Below are 17,402 nucleotides of genomic sequence, written 5' to 3' on the forward strand. Positions count from 1 at the left end.
ATACGCTTTGCTTACAAACAGAGGATAATTTAAGTTCTTATTTGCTGGTATAGCAACAAAATCGGAAAAAACAGAAAAAAAAATTCAGAAATCAATTAATTTCTCTTCTATTTCTATTTTCTTGGACCAAAAACACGAACGTAAACACGTTTGACATTTCGTTTTTAAATTTTTGCTGCCACACGAAGCGTAATCGTTTTGACGTTACTGTGGGGCTACATGAGGTGTTCCGTAATGATTTTGACATTAACGATTAATGCCAAACTGTTTACGCCTCGGCCAAAACATATATGTTTTGACAGAAGCGCAGCAGTTTGGCATTAATCATTAATGTCAAAATCATTACGTTACGCTTGATGTAGCCCCGCAGTTACAAATTAATTTAACGCTAGTTTTTACGCTTCGTGTGGCCTCCCAGTGACGTTGAAATGAATCACCGCACATTCATCTATTCAGCGAACAACTAAACAGTTGACAGCCGCAAAGCGGATTCACCGAATGACGTTTGTTTGACGGCTCAAACCATTTCGTGAAGAAAATCGCATGGATTGCTTGTCTTGCGTTTTGCGTCGCGCCGGTGGCATTTTGTGCGGTCGGAAGTGAAGAACAAGCCCGCAAAATGTATATATTTCAAGTCATTTGATAATAATTTGCTTCGTCCATTCAAGGCGTCATACAACATCGAGCCTGATTTAGCTGATCAAACCTTCGTTCGCGTATTGTGTGAAGTGTGGTTTCGTTTTTGGGGAAAGATAATCCTTCAAGAGTGCTTGTGCATGTGTGCGCAAACGTGTGCTGAATGCACTGTAACAAAAATTGTACATCGTAGAAAGAGCGGGATTACGAAAGGCAGCGATCATTTTATTACTATACCATACGCAAATCCGTGACAATCACTACAACCACAGAAGTTAGCAATTTTCAATCACAAGGGCATACCCAACTCATACATACATCAGTAATCTCTTTTGAGGTGGATTTATATAATTTTGCATCCTGTTCGTGATATTGGCTTCACCGGTTAGTCACAAATTGTAGAGAATACCGCGTTTGCCAAAATCTCCCAAAGCCACACTTTACTCAGCATGGATGCGATAGAGGAACGCAAGGTGTACCGCCTGGTGCTGACGGGAGGTAAGTCGGAAAAAATGAAATGACTACAGGGAAAAACATATCAGCTAGTTAAATTTAGCACGAATGGGGTTTCTTTGCCCGGTGGCGAGAGCGTGGCGCGCTAGGATGCTTGCAACTGCTGTGTCTCGATTGGGTTTTTACTCTCAGTACTAGCTACGTTATTCAATTGTTCAAGGTTAAGGCCGCAAGGAAATGTTTTCAGTATCTGATTTTCCGACGGGGTGTGGAGAAGGGCGAAGCCATTCAAGTGGCCACATTTGACGTTCAAATAAGTTGTAAATTGTATTAGAAAATTTGCTGATGCAAACAATGAAGTCAACTCACACGTGCTAATGGTAATGGTCGTTTATTCCTGTTTTACGCTTCACTCACGCGGCGCCAGGTCCATGTGGAGGGAAAACAACCGGTCAGTCCAGATTGTGTACCTTTTTCGAGAACCTAGGATGGAAGGTAAGTTGTAGAATGCGGATCAGGCATATCAAAGAACGTTTTACTTGTATCTTGTTTTTAGAGATGTTAATTTTTATTTATTTTATAAAACGTGACCGAATACGTTATTATTTGATCCTTTCTTACGGTTAAATGAAATAGTAATTCGACTTCATTGGTTGTCTCAAAGTAGCACATTTTGTATTAACTGGGAGTGGATTTGCACAAATAATAGAAGGTTGACGAAAGTTCCGTCGATAAATTTGAATCATTACTATATCATTTAGTCTATTTGCGTTTAACAATAACTATGTAAATGTGTACGCAGGAGAGAAAGTACTGATCCATTGAAACAAATAAATATTTCTCTATCCTCGAAATGTTAATGTTACTCGCACAATATTGTTACTATGAGGTTTTTGTTAAATTAATCTTAATTGTAGTTAATTTTTTCTGTGTACGTGGATGACCATATTCGCATAGAAAACATATCAAACGTTATTCACTCATTGGCCTCCATACGTTTTTGTATTAAAGGATCAAATAGTTTGTTCTATAGAATGGTTTTGTTCCATTTCTTTTTTAATTTTTACAGGTTTTTCGCGTGCCTGAAACGGCTACAATTCTGCTCAGGTACGGCATTGAAACGTATCCATTTTTAAATCAAATTATCGGCAGCCTCGAATATTCACGAATATTCATAATACTGCAATTATTACTCGTACGCTACGCTGGCGAGCTTCACAGCGAATCTGAAGAGGGTATAAGTAAAATGTTTGTGAGATTTACAACCAGTCATAGTTAAACGGCTACATTGAAGCTCGCCGCAAGCGTGCAACAGATTTGATCATCATCTTCAGTATGTTTTCTGAATGGAACATTAATTCATACAATACTTTTCTGGGTAGATTTAGTTAATGTTTTCGCTGTAGAAAAGGTAGCCCCTGCCTAAAATATACAACTAGTATATATACGAGTTGAGTATGTAGCAAAATGTATTGATGGTCTTCTTATCATAATCTCGTTTTATAGCGGTGGTATCAAATTCGCTGATTTGGTCGCTGATGAAGGTAAGACATATTGCTTAAGTACTAGACATTTTTGTTTGTAGTTCACATTTATCAACTTGTTGTATGCTTACAAACCGGATCTCAATTTGTGGTTGTTGTATGTTTCGTATGAAACCATGTCACATTGCTTTAAATATCATACTTTAATAGTACTATAAATCCTGTGAACGATGGAAATAGCTGGCACGCGAATTAAGGCATTCTAAGTCATAAATGCATTTGCTAGTATTCTAATGATTCATCGACAAAACAGTTTCGCAAACTTTGTCCGTGTATCTTGTTGACTTGCGAAAACGACAGAGGATGGTAGTCTGTCTGTCTAATCTATGGCTTTGAACTTTCGTCCAATGTCTTCAAAAAGTTAGTTTCATGCTTTGTTCTGCTGCAACATGCTTAATTCTCATCAATGCATTGAAACAAATTTGTTAGAAAACTTTGTCAATTATCACCGCAAAAGTCAAGTCATTATCTTAAACCAAATCAACACGCAACCGTCCCCAACGGCACGTGTTCTTAAATGTTACTAACGTCTTCAAACTACTATAATTCTAACTATATACTAATTATAATTGATCGATGTGCATTTAGAAGCACGTAGAATATTCAAGTCGATTGAGTGTGCCATAATAATCATCACGGCTTTCTAGAATCATTCCATTAGCTGTGCACAAGATTGTCACTTTAAGAAAATAATTGTTTCACGTCAGATCGAAGTAAAAACAAGACACGCGAGAGTACAAAGCCTGTCTTTAAAGAAGGTATCCCGGAGCATAGTGCTATTGACATTAACGAAATTACAACCTGTCCCCGGTGTATGGTTGCTGCTGTCGGAAAAGTCGGTGATGGTGAGTTGAAGTTGGTTTTGATAAGGTTCATAATGTAAGAAAAACTCACAACAACTCCTTGGCTCACACTATTGACGATCTGTAGCTCGCTTTCTCGTGGCTATCCAAAGTTAAACTACTGCTGTTTATTTTAAACTCATTCATTTTCATTTCGCATTCGTCAAATGCCACAACATGTGTACATAAACACAAGTTTTTGTAAATTCGAAGAAGCGCGTAACTGATTTAGAATTAGCTACTAATAATAATAATATACTATAATCTGGAACCAAAGTATTATCGGTGAAACATTTTCGAGATGATTGATTTTGTTACTTGTAGCTAGCTTTAAAGCTTTAAATTTCCTTACATTCCGGTAATAATATTTCATTCTTCTTTACACGCTATTCGTTCAATAGTCAGTACAGTTTTTAGTTATCATAACGTATTTAGTTTTTCGTAACTCATGTTACCATTTTGCATTCGTATTGCTACGTTGCACCTTCTACCTTCGCAAAGGGAATTTGATACGTACTTGAGCAGTTCGTAACGCAACGTCAATTGCCAATAACGGTTGATTCAAAACAACTGTATTCTTTCAATTGGTTTCGATGGCGAGAAATAATAACAATAAACTGCTGCTGATATTATGGTTCATATTCAATGCAAGTCTCAATCGGTTTGTCCTTTCCCCCCGGGCAATATTCCGCTTCCGCATGAATGCTGAATATTGTACCATACGTGCATAGACAATTCGGAACCATTACACCTACAGCTTACGATCTCAAAGAACTGTTACATAGACTATTTTTTAAGCTGAGCAGCATTTCCTACGCCTATACATATACAGAACCAGCCTTCAAAAGCGAGCTGGGTGCAAGATTTGAAAGTGAAATTTATCATCTCGACTATGTAGCGATTAAAACTAAACACAAACTTAGTTCGCAAACAGTCTACGTCAACAACTGTTTACTAATCGTCGCTTTCGTTAGTATGATCGCGGAAGTTGTGCAGTTCGTTATCACTTCATTGCTTGTTGTTCATTGCTTATGTCGACATCGAGAGCAACCGTAATTTGGCCGTGGTTAAACGTATCGAAGTTCTTACCAACGATTCACAAATACTTTTGATACGTTGTATACTTCGCAAAATATATCGCGCCTAATACAATAGTATGATAGTATCTCGACGTCAATATAAGTCGCAGTGGAGTGGTTAAGGCTTAGGTAGTGATTCTGCATGCGTTTACCGATACTTCCAAAACCAAACCATTCGTAAAATCCGCACACCATTCGTCATTCGGTTTAATCGAAATGTTTATTATATATTTTTATGTATTCAAAAAAGCGAGTATTGCGCCTCTTCTATGAGTTTGAATAAAAGAGGTAGAAAATTCTCTTTAAGATTGAGGTTTTCATTTCTTTTCTTCCTATTTTTGTTTCTTGACAGCTCGAAACCTATTTCGAGCTTCAACGTTTCATCTCATCTCAGTTTCATGTTGTCTGAACCATTCATACCAACTCTAATATGTTTTTATCTTATGTTTTGTGAGTATTGTTATTTGACATTTTAAGTTAGCTAAGTTTTTTGTCCACTAGGTTCTGTTGCTCATGGTCTACAAACAAAAAAAATTAATGTATCATATAAGTAAATGCGATAAATCGATGAGCGTGTACACTCCTCAACAAGATGTATGTTGTAAAATCTCAAGGATAGAAATATTATACATAAAAACGTAATTATATACTATCTAAAGTATTAGACGGTCAGTCTTCGAGGGATTTATTACTCTATAAGCAATGCATATGCTCAAAGAACAATGTCCAAAACTCAGAATGTATTTTTTAAATGTAAAGCTGTTTTCCATCGTTCGAATTGTTTTATTATGTGCGCTAATAGTTGGCTTGCTAACTTGTATTGCGCCAATTGTTTTATTTATATGTTACACATATTTTAATGGCACCGTTTCTGTCTTTCTTGAAAATATTTTTTAAAATAGTGTACAAGTTTCAAGAAAACTTGCTTCGAACCATGATACAAATCGAGAATACGTACTTCGAACTAGGCAGGACAAGTAACAAAAACTGTTTGATCGTCTGCGATCGTGGTTTCATGGATGCCAGCGCTTGTAAGTAGAATCCACTATGAAGAAGCATGACGAATACGTACTAAGTGTAATAATTTTATGGTGTCTTGTTTTGTTAGATATATCGAAGGAAAAATGGGACCGTATGATGCGTTCCAACAACTGGAATCCGGTGGAATTGCGTGACAATCGATACAACCAAATCATCCATATGGTATCGGCCGCGAACGGTGCGGAAGAGTTTTATGCCACCGAGGAACACTCATGCCGGTCGGAAGGTGTGACTTTGGCCCGAGAACTCGACTACAAAGCTGCTTCGGCATGGATTGGCCATCCGTACTTCGATGTTATCGATAATTCAACAGACTTTGAAAACAAAGTAAATCGTATGATTGAATGTGTATGCCAGAAGCTAGGTATCGATATCGGCGATCGGTTGTCGATCACATCGAGGAAGGTTAAGTTTTTGGGTACGTATGTGGCTGTGTGTGTATTGTGTATGGAGAGAAAGTGTCCTTTCATTTCATACGATATCTACAAGTGTAATGCAGTGTTTTCCTTTTATTTTCGGTTCTTGGCTAAGATTTTCACTTTTCCAACTTTTTTCAAGTTCTGTCAAAAACTTTAGACTTTAACAAGAGTTTGAAATGTCCCGTTAAAAAACCCCGTATGTTTAGTACTTCTGGTAGCTATAGATGTAGCTTTTTCTGTCACTCCCACAGTGTCGGGTCCAATGCCACCCGATTCGAGCTTCCCCGCGTATCAGGACTTCGAGGTGGTACACCACTATTTACAATGCGCTGGTCCTCGCGTGCAGGCACGTTTACGCAAGCGTGGTCAAAACGGCCGTTGGAGTTACATTCATACGATACGCCGGCCTCAGCAGCATGGTCAATCTATAGAAGTGCGCACACAGCTATCCCATCGCGACTATTTGAACATGCTTACCCAGCAGGACGATGCACATTTCACCATCTTTAAGAAACGGCGTTGTTTCCTTGTAAACAACCAGTACTTCCAGATGGATATCTACAAGGAACCCAGTCATCCCAGGTATGTTCAGTTTGTGTTTTGTTCAACATGCGCAAGTCGTAAATTAGGCAACATATTGTCAGTTGTTCAACATGACATAGATCACCATAATGGCAAGATAGAAGTAACACTTTTACACCTTTACATCCTTCCGGGTTACAAACAGATGCAAAGGGCTCATCCTATTGGAAACGTACACCTCACTGACAGGTGATAAGTTGAAAAATATTCTACCAACATTTCTAAACATCGCAAAGGAAGTCACCGGTCAACCGGATTATTCAATGTTCAACTTGTCACTGCGCGAAGACTGGAACAATACGAAGAAGTTCTGCTATTCGCTACATGGTAAGACAATATGTTGTCATCAAAAGGCTGATGCTACGTACAACTCTAACACCACATCCACCACCACTCCCACCTTTGCCATCGCTACTGCTACTACTGACACTGGCGTAGATAAAGTGAACGAAATATCTAATAATGCAACCGATGACTGATGTAATGAATTGTTATACTGATGCAATGAATGACGCTTAGGTTTTTTGTCCCCGATTTTCGTTTCCACTTTTCCGCTTTTGTAATACTTTAGAGTTATGTATCCCATCGTTTATCGCATTTGGCTGTTGTGGCATTGATGAATGAATTCGTTGTCCTTAGTTTTTACTGTCAGATTGAATTCCATTGATTCCTATTGTGCTCTAGAATTAAATTTGCTTATCCCCCGAATCAAAAACGCCATGATTGCAACGATCGATTAGGCAATGTCATTTGTCGCCATGTGTCCATAGTTTATGTTTTACTTTCAACACCTGAAATAAACTTTGACCCTTCTTACAATTAATCATCCTGCTTTGGATCAGCATGACTAATCAGTTGTGTTCGATGTGCTAGCGAAAACTATTTGGTGTAAATAGGCAGTGATTTTCGATTGCAAAATCGATGATAGAGAGGTATCCAATACTTGCTTTGAATGTTTGATCCATCTCGCGTTAGTGTCCGACCTTGCCAGTATGTAGTTTTGGGACAAGAGAGGCCATTGTAATTATTCGATGGCTTTACAATACGTTGTAAATAAAAGAATAAAATAAAAGAAATAAAAATCGCAAATTCAAGAATAGAAAAAGGCTATGCAAAAGACAATTTACTAGAAACTAGTGCCATGCGCTAAAAAACTATACCAGGAAACTCCCTCAATGGTTAATCATTACAATGAGACCTAACGGTAATTTTTCTCCTTGCATATAGTTTATGTTGCACATATTGTTGGGGTGAGAATTTGAAGCGCAAACTTTCGGACTTTTCGACGCATGAACTGATCGATCACGATGATCGTTTTTAATCTTGAAAGTCGTATTTTTTACCCTTAAAGCACCTGTAAGTGTGACCCTAACGAAGTTCCGTTGATTGCCGGCGAGTAGCTTATGCATCGTTTTACATCATCAATAATTAACATTAAACACATTTTCTGTTGATCTTTGGTGCTGTAACAGATGTGTTGCTTTATAGCTTTTATCGGTTAGACATTGCCTAACGATATATTCATATATTTGTTTTCAAGCGAAAGCGACCAAAAAAAAAAGTTGAACATTAATCACCGATGTCGATTTAAAGAACATGTTACAAAATTGTACTACAACTCTAGAACACGTTTGTTTTTTTTTCTTTTCTTTCTCCACGATATGCTTCCTTTTTTCTCTTTCAATTCCAATAGATCTAGATGATGGCGATGTTAAAACGAATGGTCATTCGAAAAAAATTATCAATGGTTCAGCGTAGTTGAAGCGGGGTTTTCTCCAAAGGTGGTGTTCGGTTTTCAAATTGGCGTGAACGACAGTCTCAGGAATGTACCCGATCTGCTGAGTTGTGTGAACTGAGTAATCTACGGGAAAGGCAAACATTGCATTGGCAGAACAGATAAAAGTAACATGGCATTGCGTTCGACATTGCCATCAAACTCAATGTGTTTTTTCCTAAGTTTACTTCCTACGAGCGAACATTTCACTATTATTGCGTTATGATATCGTTTGTTTGAGTATGTTGTTTACCCCCAACATTTTGTTTACTCCCCGAGGTATGATGTTGAAAACATCGTATCATTTCAATGAGTGCCTTTATTTGTCCTATTCTATTCTGTGTTGGTTAATGTTTTTGAAGACTATTGATTCTTGGGGGATTGTACTTAATTTGTTTTTGAAGCACACACAAATATTCACCGGGCCACCTAATTTCATCCAAAACGAATATGATATGTTACACTCTAAAATATTAGTACGTGTACTGTATGTGTGGTTTTGATGCTTTGACAATCGAAATTTTCTAGGCCCCTCACATTGAACCTCGCAACAGCATTGGCACGATTGGTTAAATTGTCGCCGACTACTCTCGATTGAGAATTATTGTTTAGAAAAATGTAACCCAACACATTTCTACCTCCGCTCCGTAATAGAGACATTGCTTCAGATTAATGTTCAATTTAAAGAAATAGCGTTGTCTTTTGTCATTGTCTCTTTTGTGTATCGAGGGTTTTCGCGGTTTTGTTGTACTGTAACGTGTACCACAACGATCTAGTCTTAGTCTACTTTGAAGCCATGCAAACCTGCTACCGAAACATAGTCGTAACGTCCTAACTAACGAGCGAACGATATGGGTCCGAATTAAGTCATCCTAACGTGTGCAAATGGTATCGAACCGATGGAACAAGAATCATTGTGTTTTAGATTATGCCCTTTTTAATAGCTTAGAGCCGTACCACTGTACGTTTGAAAATGTGTTGTAAAGGCCACATTCTTTGGAATTAAATATAAGTGAGTTGAAAGCAGTACTTAATGTGGCTCCTCGAACATTATTAGCTTCCGTTTTATTACTTCACTGCACACTTCCTAAAGGTCCTTTCAACTCGAAAACTATTAATCCGATGTTATTTCAATGTAAAACCTGCACGGACCATGTTATCCTACCGCTATAGCATCACACCACCTAAGGAACAAATTTAAATATTAGCTCTTACGTTGCCGTTTTAGTCCCATATAGCAACAACCCCGAAACACGAAAACTAATATTGGCTGGCATGAATGTATGGTTAAAAACGTGTAATTTCTGCAGCAATAGCAGCAGCACTACTAGTACTTATTGAAACCGGGGTGCTAAAATTATTACCACAGCCTAAATTGGACGGAATAGTACAATAGCATGAATGAGCGAAGTCGGACGGACCATAAACACGATCAATAATGTAGGTAGCGGTCAACACTTACGAACGATTTTCTCGTTCCAAGATCATCGGGATGGAATCGGCCACCAGAGAAGAACTAATAACTGGGCAGACGGGGTAAACTTGGCACACTACTTAGCAAAGCGAGTGTTAATCAGCAGAGAGCGATAGAAACACTGTTATTGATGTATTTTATATTAAAATGAGGAACACTTCCGTAAATCACTATCTGTTGAAAAGACGCAAATTATATTTCGCCAGGAGGAAAACAGGCGCCAGAAAAAGATGAATAAATTGCATACAAATCTTTTCGCTTTCTGCGTCGTTTGTTACTTAGATGACGATTTATGCAAGAATAGCCTCCTTCGACGCCAACGACCGACGGCCTTATTCGGTCATCAGGTTTTATGTTGTTCTTCAGTGGTTTTGTTCATCTGTTGTATTTATCCTGTCATTTCTTTTACAGTTCTTTATAGTAATGTAAAACAAAAGTTTACATTAGCATTACCCATAATTAGGTTGGGTTATATTGGTTTTATTTACTGACTTGAGGTAATAGTCTCCACTAACTGGTTGTGACTCAACGAAGCGCTCGAGAAACGCGAAACGCAAAAACGTGGTTACAACATTTAGAGGTTAGTCCGTGTCCATATCAGACGAATCGCCGTCACTGTCCCCAGTACTTTCATCGTCATCTGCCTCATCATCTTCCGTATCGTCCCCGGAAGACTCTCCTTCACTGTCCGAGCCAAGCCAATCGGCGGCATTTGAGCTGTTCGCTATCAATGTTTTCCATGCACCCAACTTATGAAGATCTGTAATATGGTAAATAACAGAAAACACAGACGTTGGATTCAATACTTTGAAATGATCAGAACCAAAGGTTGGACTTGCGACTACACACCGAGAGAATGAAGATCGCTTAAGGTGTACTGCTTCGATCCAGTTTCAAACAGTCCACCATAGACGTAAAGCCGGCCCTTGCAAACCACAACCGCTGCGTTCATGCGAGGTGACGGGCCATCCGAATCCGGCACTCCTTTATCCACGGTGACGGGTTTCGCACTGTTTTTGCTGCTAGCTCCACTAACGGTCATTGTAAAAATTCCATCATCTGATACCACCTTCGAACCTTCGGCAACATCCGTTTGTTTATCAGATGAGTTGTCTTCTCCAAGGCATTCGGAGTCGGCACATTTTCGGGATTTGGCAGTGGACTCGAGCTTCCGCCACGTCGTTGAACCGAGATCAAGGACGTGCAGTTCGTTACTAAAAAGGCCCTTTAGGTCTTCTTCATCCTCCTCGGTGTCCATGACGCCACCGAACGCGTAAGCTTTCCCGTTCGGTGCCATTGCAGCAGACATTCCGCTGCGTGGTGCTGGCTTTTTGCCACTTGCCTTGACACTGCTCCATTTGAAGCTGGTCTGCAGGCTTCCTTTCGGATCGCTTTGGTCGCTCCCCAAAAGTGCGTACATATCGGTGTACGTCGTGCCACGGTCGACCTCTTTCTTAACTGTTGTCTTGGAGTATCCTCCCCAAATAAGAATTTTACCGTCGCCGGCAGCTACCATGCAGCAACCTGACCGTGGCGGCGGAATTACACTGCCACTGGTCTCAATTTTGGTCCACACGTAGTTCTCCAGCGAGAAGGCGTACAGATCATTGAAGTACCGATAGGAGGCGTTATTGTCGTGAAAGCCACCGAAAACGAACAGCTTCTTCCGGCTTGCGACCATTCGATGACCACTGCGGGCACTAGGGCCATTTGGAGCGTTCAGCTTCTCCCACTGCTTGCTGGACATTCGGTAGACCCAAAGGTCTCGGTAATGGTAGAATTGAAGCTGCGAAGGTGACGCATATTCACCTCCGAATATCCAGATTTGTCCCCCATCGGAAGCAACGGAAACCATCTGGTGGCCACAACGCGGTGCCGGGCAGGTCGACGATCGTAGCACTTTCCATTCCTGTTTCGGCACATTGTACGAATAGAAGTCCCCGTAGATGGTGCTCTTTTGGCCATTGAAAAATTCACCACCATGCAGAAAAATGTCTTCCTTGTCGCCAGGATGTGCACAGATTCCCACGTTAACTCGGGCGGTTGGAGGCGCACAAACGGTTTCCGTCAAATCCGACGATTTTGTGTCTTTCGTCTCAAACTTGGCGATTATATTTTCAATGTCTTCCTAAAGGCAAACGTGACAAAGTTGTGTCTTCATCAAAATTCCGGGACTGACTAGTTAACCGGCTATCACTCACCTCACCCAGTTTGGTCAGCATCCTTTTCTGCTTGGCAATCGCTTTCTTATCCGTTTTCATGGAGGTTTTTTCGGCCCCCGCTCCTTTCTTTTTGTTTTTATCTTTTCGACCCATAGAGAAATTTCCGATAAACGATTGTTTCGAGACTGCCGAACCTTTCAGGACTTCGCAAGCGCGTCAAACGATGGTAAAAACGTGTTTTCGATTTGTTTTGGACTTGGGTAGAGATCCTTGAGCAGAGATGTGTAAGGAAGCCGCCTTGTTTACGTCTTGTTGGCGACTGGTCTTATTCGATGTCAAGCCAACATAGATTTTTTCAGTAACATAAGTTAAACCATTAGAACAATATTTGCAGCAAAAAACTATTTTGTCGATACTTATGTGCTATTTGCAAAGCTTCGACAAGATTGATTTTTTTTAAATTCTTCTGAATGGTTTGCCAACGTTTTGCTGTCTGCAAGATTTAGTGAGACGAGCCGCTGTAAACAAATGTTTGCCGCTGAAAGCAAAGGTTGCATGTGTGCGTGAAAGGCCCTATAAAAAACTGCTCGATTCTTCCTGTGTTGCAGAAAAAATCGACCAGCAAAGTGGCTATTTTTCAAATATTCTAATTTCCGTTGATTTTTAATTATTTGAAAACAACCATTACTTCATTTTTGCTTGTCGCTGTCCGACTCTGCAAAGCTTTATCACAGTCGGAGTTAATTTTTATAATTTGCAACAATGATAGTTTATGAATGTGCGCGATAAGACAAGCACGATGCCCCTCATTCGAAGGATAACCTTTTGTTGCAATAAAATGTAATTAAAATACGAACTGTTGAAGATGAAAAATAACTGACTCCGTTCGGATGACAATGAAAAGATCTACACATCACTGAGTTTGTATTTGCGTATACAAACAGATCGTTTTTTTGAGATAATCGGTACGCCCATATTTCGCATACAAGGTCCGTGACAATCATTCCATGATTGTGTGGTGTGAAAAAAGTGCATGTAAAACTAGAAAAGGGCGAAGCAACCTTCTAAATATAAGTTGGTCGCCAGTTTGAATCAAATCCGCAGGCAGTATCGGAATCGGAGTCACCCATGGATTCTCCATCGGGATTTTCCGACAGTGTGCTAACCGGTGCACGCACCTGAGAAGGCGTTGTGGGCACGCTGTGACTGAAGTGATCGCTGCTAGAGTCGTACTCGATATCGCGCTTCTGCCGTCGTTTCTTAGTAGAGCCGAGCTTCGGTGGCGGCATACTAGTGGCATCTTCCTGCTCGAACGATGTTAATTTCACGCGTGCGTGTTAATAGGATAATTGAAAAAAAAGTCCACCGTAGAATGCTGACGCTTGCCTGAACATTGTCTGCCGAGCCCCAATTCTTATGTATCTTGTCGATGAAAATGCCACCGTGTGGCGGGGCGCTAGATCTAACCACTGTCGCTGCTGGCATCCGGGTCTGGTTGGTGCCAACTCCCAAAAAGTTGCTGAAGGCTTCGGTAGTTTTCTTCACTCGTACGTTCAGAGAACCAATCCTCAGGAATCCCGAGTCTTTTTCTGTGAACGAAACGCAAAGATCGCGTGAACCCAACTGTAATCGCAATGTTTTGGAGCGCACCATTATCCTGCTCCGCTTACCTGAGTGCTTTTTCCGGGCCTTGATTTCTGCATTAGGTAACAAACAGAGTTAGACGTTGTGTACTTATCATTACTAGTGTAACTTTTGAAGGACAAACGAAACAAGGATGTAGTGGATGCTACATGCAAAACAGGGATTATATGCTTGCATGCGAACACACGACAGGTGGACGCGGAAAGTTACGTGTTAGAACAACATTACGAGAGCTATCTACTTAAAAGTGGTAAACAGATGGAAATGCTTTATAAAACAAAATAGTTGCCCACAATTATTGAAGCACTTGTAATGGTAGCACATGCTACCGTAAAGCACTGTAAACCGAAAGAAGCGCAGTTAATTGCAATAAACTTAAATAGAACCAAACTACTAGCAATGAAAGCAAGAGGGAAATGTATTTTTATACAATCAAACAATTTTTCGAGGCATCGAAACGACGTGGCTTCCATTCAATAAAATAAAAATCTTTCATTTAATGCTTTTTGTAGCAGCTTAAATTTAGTGACAGTGTGAATTTAGTGCATTTAGAAAAAGTGAATATCTCCGCTTTTCAGGCTACAATGTGTGTTATTTTCAGCATGAAAATGTGTATTATTGTGTTCCACATCAGCGTCAGTGTGCCCGGTTCCGGATTCACATGGCAGCTTCTTTCTATCGGGTGGCGACAAGTCCATCCAACGCACCGCCTCTTCCAAGGGTAGTGATTTCACACCTTCCCCATGAGATGGTAATATGCAAATATGTGTGCGTATCGTAAGCGCGTGCAAATTAACGGGTTTCGACTGAACCCAATGGCAGACGACAACCCTTTTTTTTCTTCTTACGTTCGCGGGTACGACGAATAATGGTCTTTTTTCCGCCATTACCCCACAACACAATCCCCCACTCTCGGAACACGGGCTCACGCCGGCTAAGTAAATAAGCGGAACGCGATGCTAATAACAATAATAATAACAACAACAAAACAGGCCTGCCTACATTGCGGCCGCGTCGGGAGAAATCTCGTACGCCGCGGATTGAGATCCCCCCCCCCCGCCAACCAGTCAGTGCCGGCCAGTATAAGAAAGATACCGTGGCTTACGGCCCAAGACAATCGACGAGCAGCGAGAGGCCCGCCCTTATGGAGCCCGATCGAGCGCACACACGGGTTATCCAAGCGTTAATCTACTCTGACTACTAATGCCCCCCTTTCCGCCGACCCTTCCGCAACGGCTACTTGCCTAAGGTATCTGCCTCCCCCCTTTGTACGCACGCACTAATGTGGGACCTTCGGCCCTCACGGGGTGGAGCAGTGGATTTTTTCGTATCGGTGTCAATTCATCGTAATTTCCAATGCAACAATTAATTGTGTAAGACACGTGTACCACACTATTGTGTTTCTGTAGGTGTATTTTAACATTTTGTTTCATCGTCCGAGGTTTTTTGTTTTGTTAGCAAATGTTACAATTTGTCCAACATTCAAGCGGACTCAGCCAACCGGCGCGAAAAGCGGAATATTCTGCGATTCCTTTTTGGCACACTAAATTAATCCATCCGCCGGTTTAAGGGCGTGGAGAGAGAGAGAGAGCTGCGGATTTGGTGTAGGATATTTTCTGATTGATTTTAGGCAGTTACACGTAGAGTCACAGTATGCTTGGATTGTGGTACAATTTGCTGAAAGATGCGATTGATTAAAACGATGAAGCCACTGTGTTCAACATCGATCGCCGTTGGCACGAGGGGTTTACGAAGCCCATTAGCTAGAGGAGCTGTTTTCACCTGGAAGGTACCACGCAAGTGACACCTTTCTGCCGCGTAACATGTGTATTTATTGGCGTTGGACATTTCTTCCGTCAGAGTGAAGCGCGAGAGCCGGAATGCGCAGCGGCCAAGGACCAAGGTCTGAGTGCACTTTGACATCATTACACGCTAGCTGTCGTGCCGGTGGAAACAAACTACCGGAACAATGTATGGCGTGAGTTTACATCGGTCGGCCCGATGGGTCATAAGCGCGATATCGACGTGTGGCCGGTATGTGCTTCTTCGCCATTCCTCCGTTCCTCAGCACCAGACAAACTGACCGGCCAGAAAGCGACCCCTAGCTACTACTACTGGCAAGGCCCTCAAGAGATGCGCCCGAGCCCACACTTCTTCGCCAGATCGATCACGTGAGTTATTTCGCAATTCTGCAAATTGGCTGGTCTTGGTTCAAATATTTCAACTGCACTTTACATTGTACTTCGGTCTGTGGTTGCGCTTTTCTGTTTGTTTCTGAGTCTGACCACGGCCCGTTTGCGGGCTACACAAAAACGCAACTCGGAAGTAATCCATACGTTTCCTCCAGTGCACCACCACTTTATGAGTGCGGTGTGGGTATTTTGCTTCTCGTCAACATGAACTTTTCTGTTCTGAGTGCGGCCAGAAAACGCTTTAAACGAACCGGAAAAGGATTAATAGCAGGGCTCGTTTAAAAAGAGCAACAATTCTTGCGCATCACACACATAATTGAACTCGCGCGGAAAGGACGCGAAAAGGAACGACATGGGCCCTACCCGATACGCGAAGGTCCTACCTTCTTCTGCGGGGCTTCGGCGGCGGAAAATTTACATATTCGTTTTTGTACTTTTTGCATGTTTGTTGGCAAATGCAAATTATAATTAATTTTCTCCTCAACGGGGTCAAGAATTGGTTCGGGTGATAACGTTCGTTAACGGAAAAAGTTAGCTTTGGATACACGGGCGAAGGAGGAGAAAAGGAAGACCGGAAGAGAGAGGGGGCGAAGGGGGTTGGAAAAAAACAGAGCGGCTGGCCACTGGCTACCGCAAGCTGCCATCGGGCAACTCCATTCATATGATCCATTTGCACATCTTCAACAAACAGAAATTACCATGCGGTACGCAGAGGAAGGTCCTGCATCTTCTACATTACGGCTGCTGCCACTCGGAAGCTTATTGGTGCGCATTGCGAGCCGTATCAGGTGGTCAGCAGCGTACGGCCATGAATGTGTCACATATGCTGTGATGCGTGATGGAACGCGGCCCGTTGCGTGATCGTTATGGCAAGGAAAATTGATAATGGCTATTCATAAATTAACCACGCGACACGCGCGCACGCCCGAGCCTGCCGGCTGATAAAAGTTGCTGGTTTTTTTTTTGTTTGCGACCGTTGATCGTCAACAGACCGGGGCGCAGCCACACTCGACGGTGATCGACGGCTGTAGCGGCTGTGAAAGCATCTTGCACTTCCACAGTGCGATGCGAGTACAACCCATGAGAGATGTCTCCGGAAGCTAATAGCAACTGTCTATCATTAAGGGTGAAAGTCGCAAGCTGCCTGCCGTTTACCATGTCCCGAGTTCTGTCAAGGAAAGCACCAGTAAACGAACGCACTGAACTTGCTGCTGGAAGGATATTTTGCAATTTAACCGTTTGCTACGTTCAATTTTTGCGGGAGCTACGAAATCAGTTCTGCACAGTGTGCGGACGTAATAGTTGAGTCCGTTTTATGGTTGTGTCTAAATTGGGGGAATGTATCGTGTTAAAAAAAAAACAAAGTACATAACACACTTGGAAACTATTTAGTACACAAAACCACATCGGTTGATTAGGCCGCAAATTAACACAACAACAAATATTTTGCTAGGTGTCCTATAGACACGAATTTTTTCGTTTGCACGTACACAAACTTGTCACTGGTTTACACACGTTATAACACAACAAATTGAACAGAAGCGAAAAAGATAGCAAAGA

At 41.4% G+C, this 17,402-nt stretch overlaps 3 protein-coding genes across 10 annotated transcripts in view; 1 reads left to right on the plus strand and 2 right to left on the minus strand.

The window, feature by feature from the left end:
* The first annotated feature begins 546 nt into the window (after window positions 1–546).
* LOC131214998 (TRPL translocation defect protein 14) lies at window positions 547–10,098 on the plus strand. Of its 8 annotated transcripts, none has more exons than XM_058209396.1 (10): window positions 547–1,134; window positions 1,517–1,584; window positions 2,159–2,196; window positions 2,596–2,633; window positions 3,341–3,478; window positions 5,457–5,585; window positions 5,663–6,013; window positions 6,266–6,596; window positions 6,742–6,923; window positions 8,290–10,098. In XM_058209396.1, the coding sequence occupies exons 1-10, from the start codon at window positions 1,086–1,088 to the stop codon at window positions 8,352–8,354; spliced, it is 1,389 nt and encodes a 462-aa protein (XP_058065379.1). In that variant the 5' UTR covers window positions 547–1,085; the 3' UTR covers window positions 8,355–10,098. The 8 variants fall into 8 exon arrangements, with proteins under 8 accessions (XP_058065379.1, XP_058065354.1, XP_058065346.1 ...); XM_058209371.1 differs by lacking the exon at window positions 8,290–10,098 and having other exon boundaries at window positions 547–910; window positions 960–1,134; window positions 6,742–8,265; XM_058209363.1 differs by lacking the exon at window positions 8,290–10,098 and having other exon boundaries at window positions 6,742–8,265.
* A 204-nt stretch (window positions 10,099–10,302) lies between these two features.
* LOC131216383 (kelch domain-containing protein 4) lies at window positions 10,303–12,165 on the minus strand. Its single transcript, XM_058210862.1, has 3 exons — window positions 12,046–12,165; window positions 10,694–11,972; window positions 10,303–10,604 (listed from the first exon to the last, which is right to left on the minus strand). The coding sequence occupies exons 1-3, from the start codon at window positions 12,157–12,159 to the stop codon at window positions 10,426–10,428; spliced, it is 1,572 nt and encodes a 523-aa protein (XP_058066845.1). The 5' UTR covers window positions 12,160–12,165; the 3' UTR covers window positions 10,303–10,425.
* A 794-nt stretch (window positions 12,166–12,959) lies between these two features.
* The window catches only part of LOC131205806 (ankyrin repeat domain-containing protein SOWAHB), a 61,198-nt gene continuing 56,755 nt past the window's right edge, over window positions 12,960–17,402 (minus strand). The window contains exons 10-12 of the mRNA XM_058198061.1: window positions 13,677–13,703; window positions 13,393–13,595; window positions 12,960–13,313 (exon numbers count right to left, since the gene is read on the minus strand). Of these exons, the coding sequence (XP_058054044.1) occupies window positions 13,071–13,313; window positions 13,393–13,595; window positions 13,677–13,703 (473 nt within the window). The 3' untranslated portion in view covers window positions 12,960–13,070. The remainder of the gene's footprint in view (window positions 13,314–13,392; window positions 13,596–13,676; window positions 13,704–17,402) is intronic.

The sequence above is a fragment of the Anopheles bellator genome, chromosome 1 (genome assembly GCF_943735745.2).
Source record: "Anopheles bellator chromosome 1, idAnoBellAS_SP24_06.2, whole genome shotgun sequence".
NCBI lineage: Eukaryota > Metazoa > Arthropoda > Insecta > Diptera > Culicidae > Anopheles > Anopheles bellator.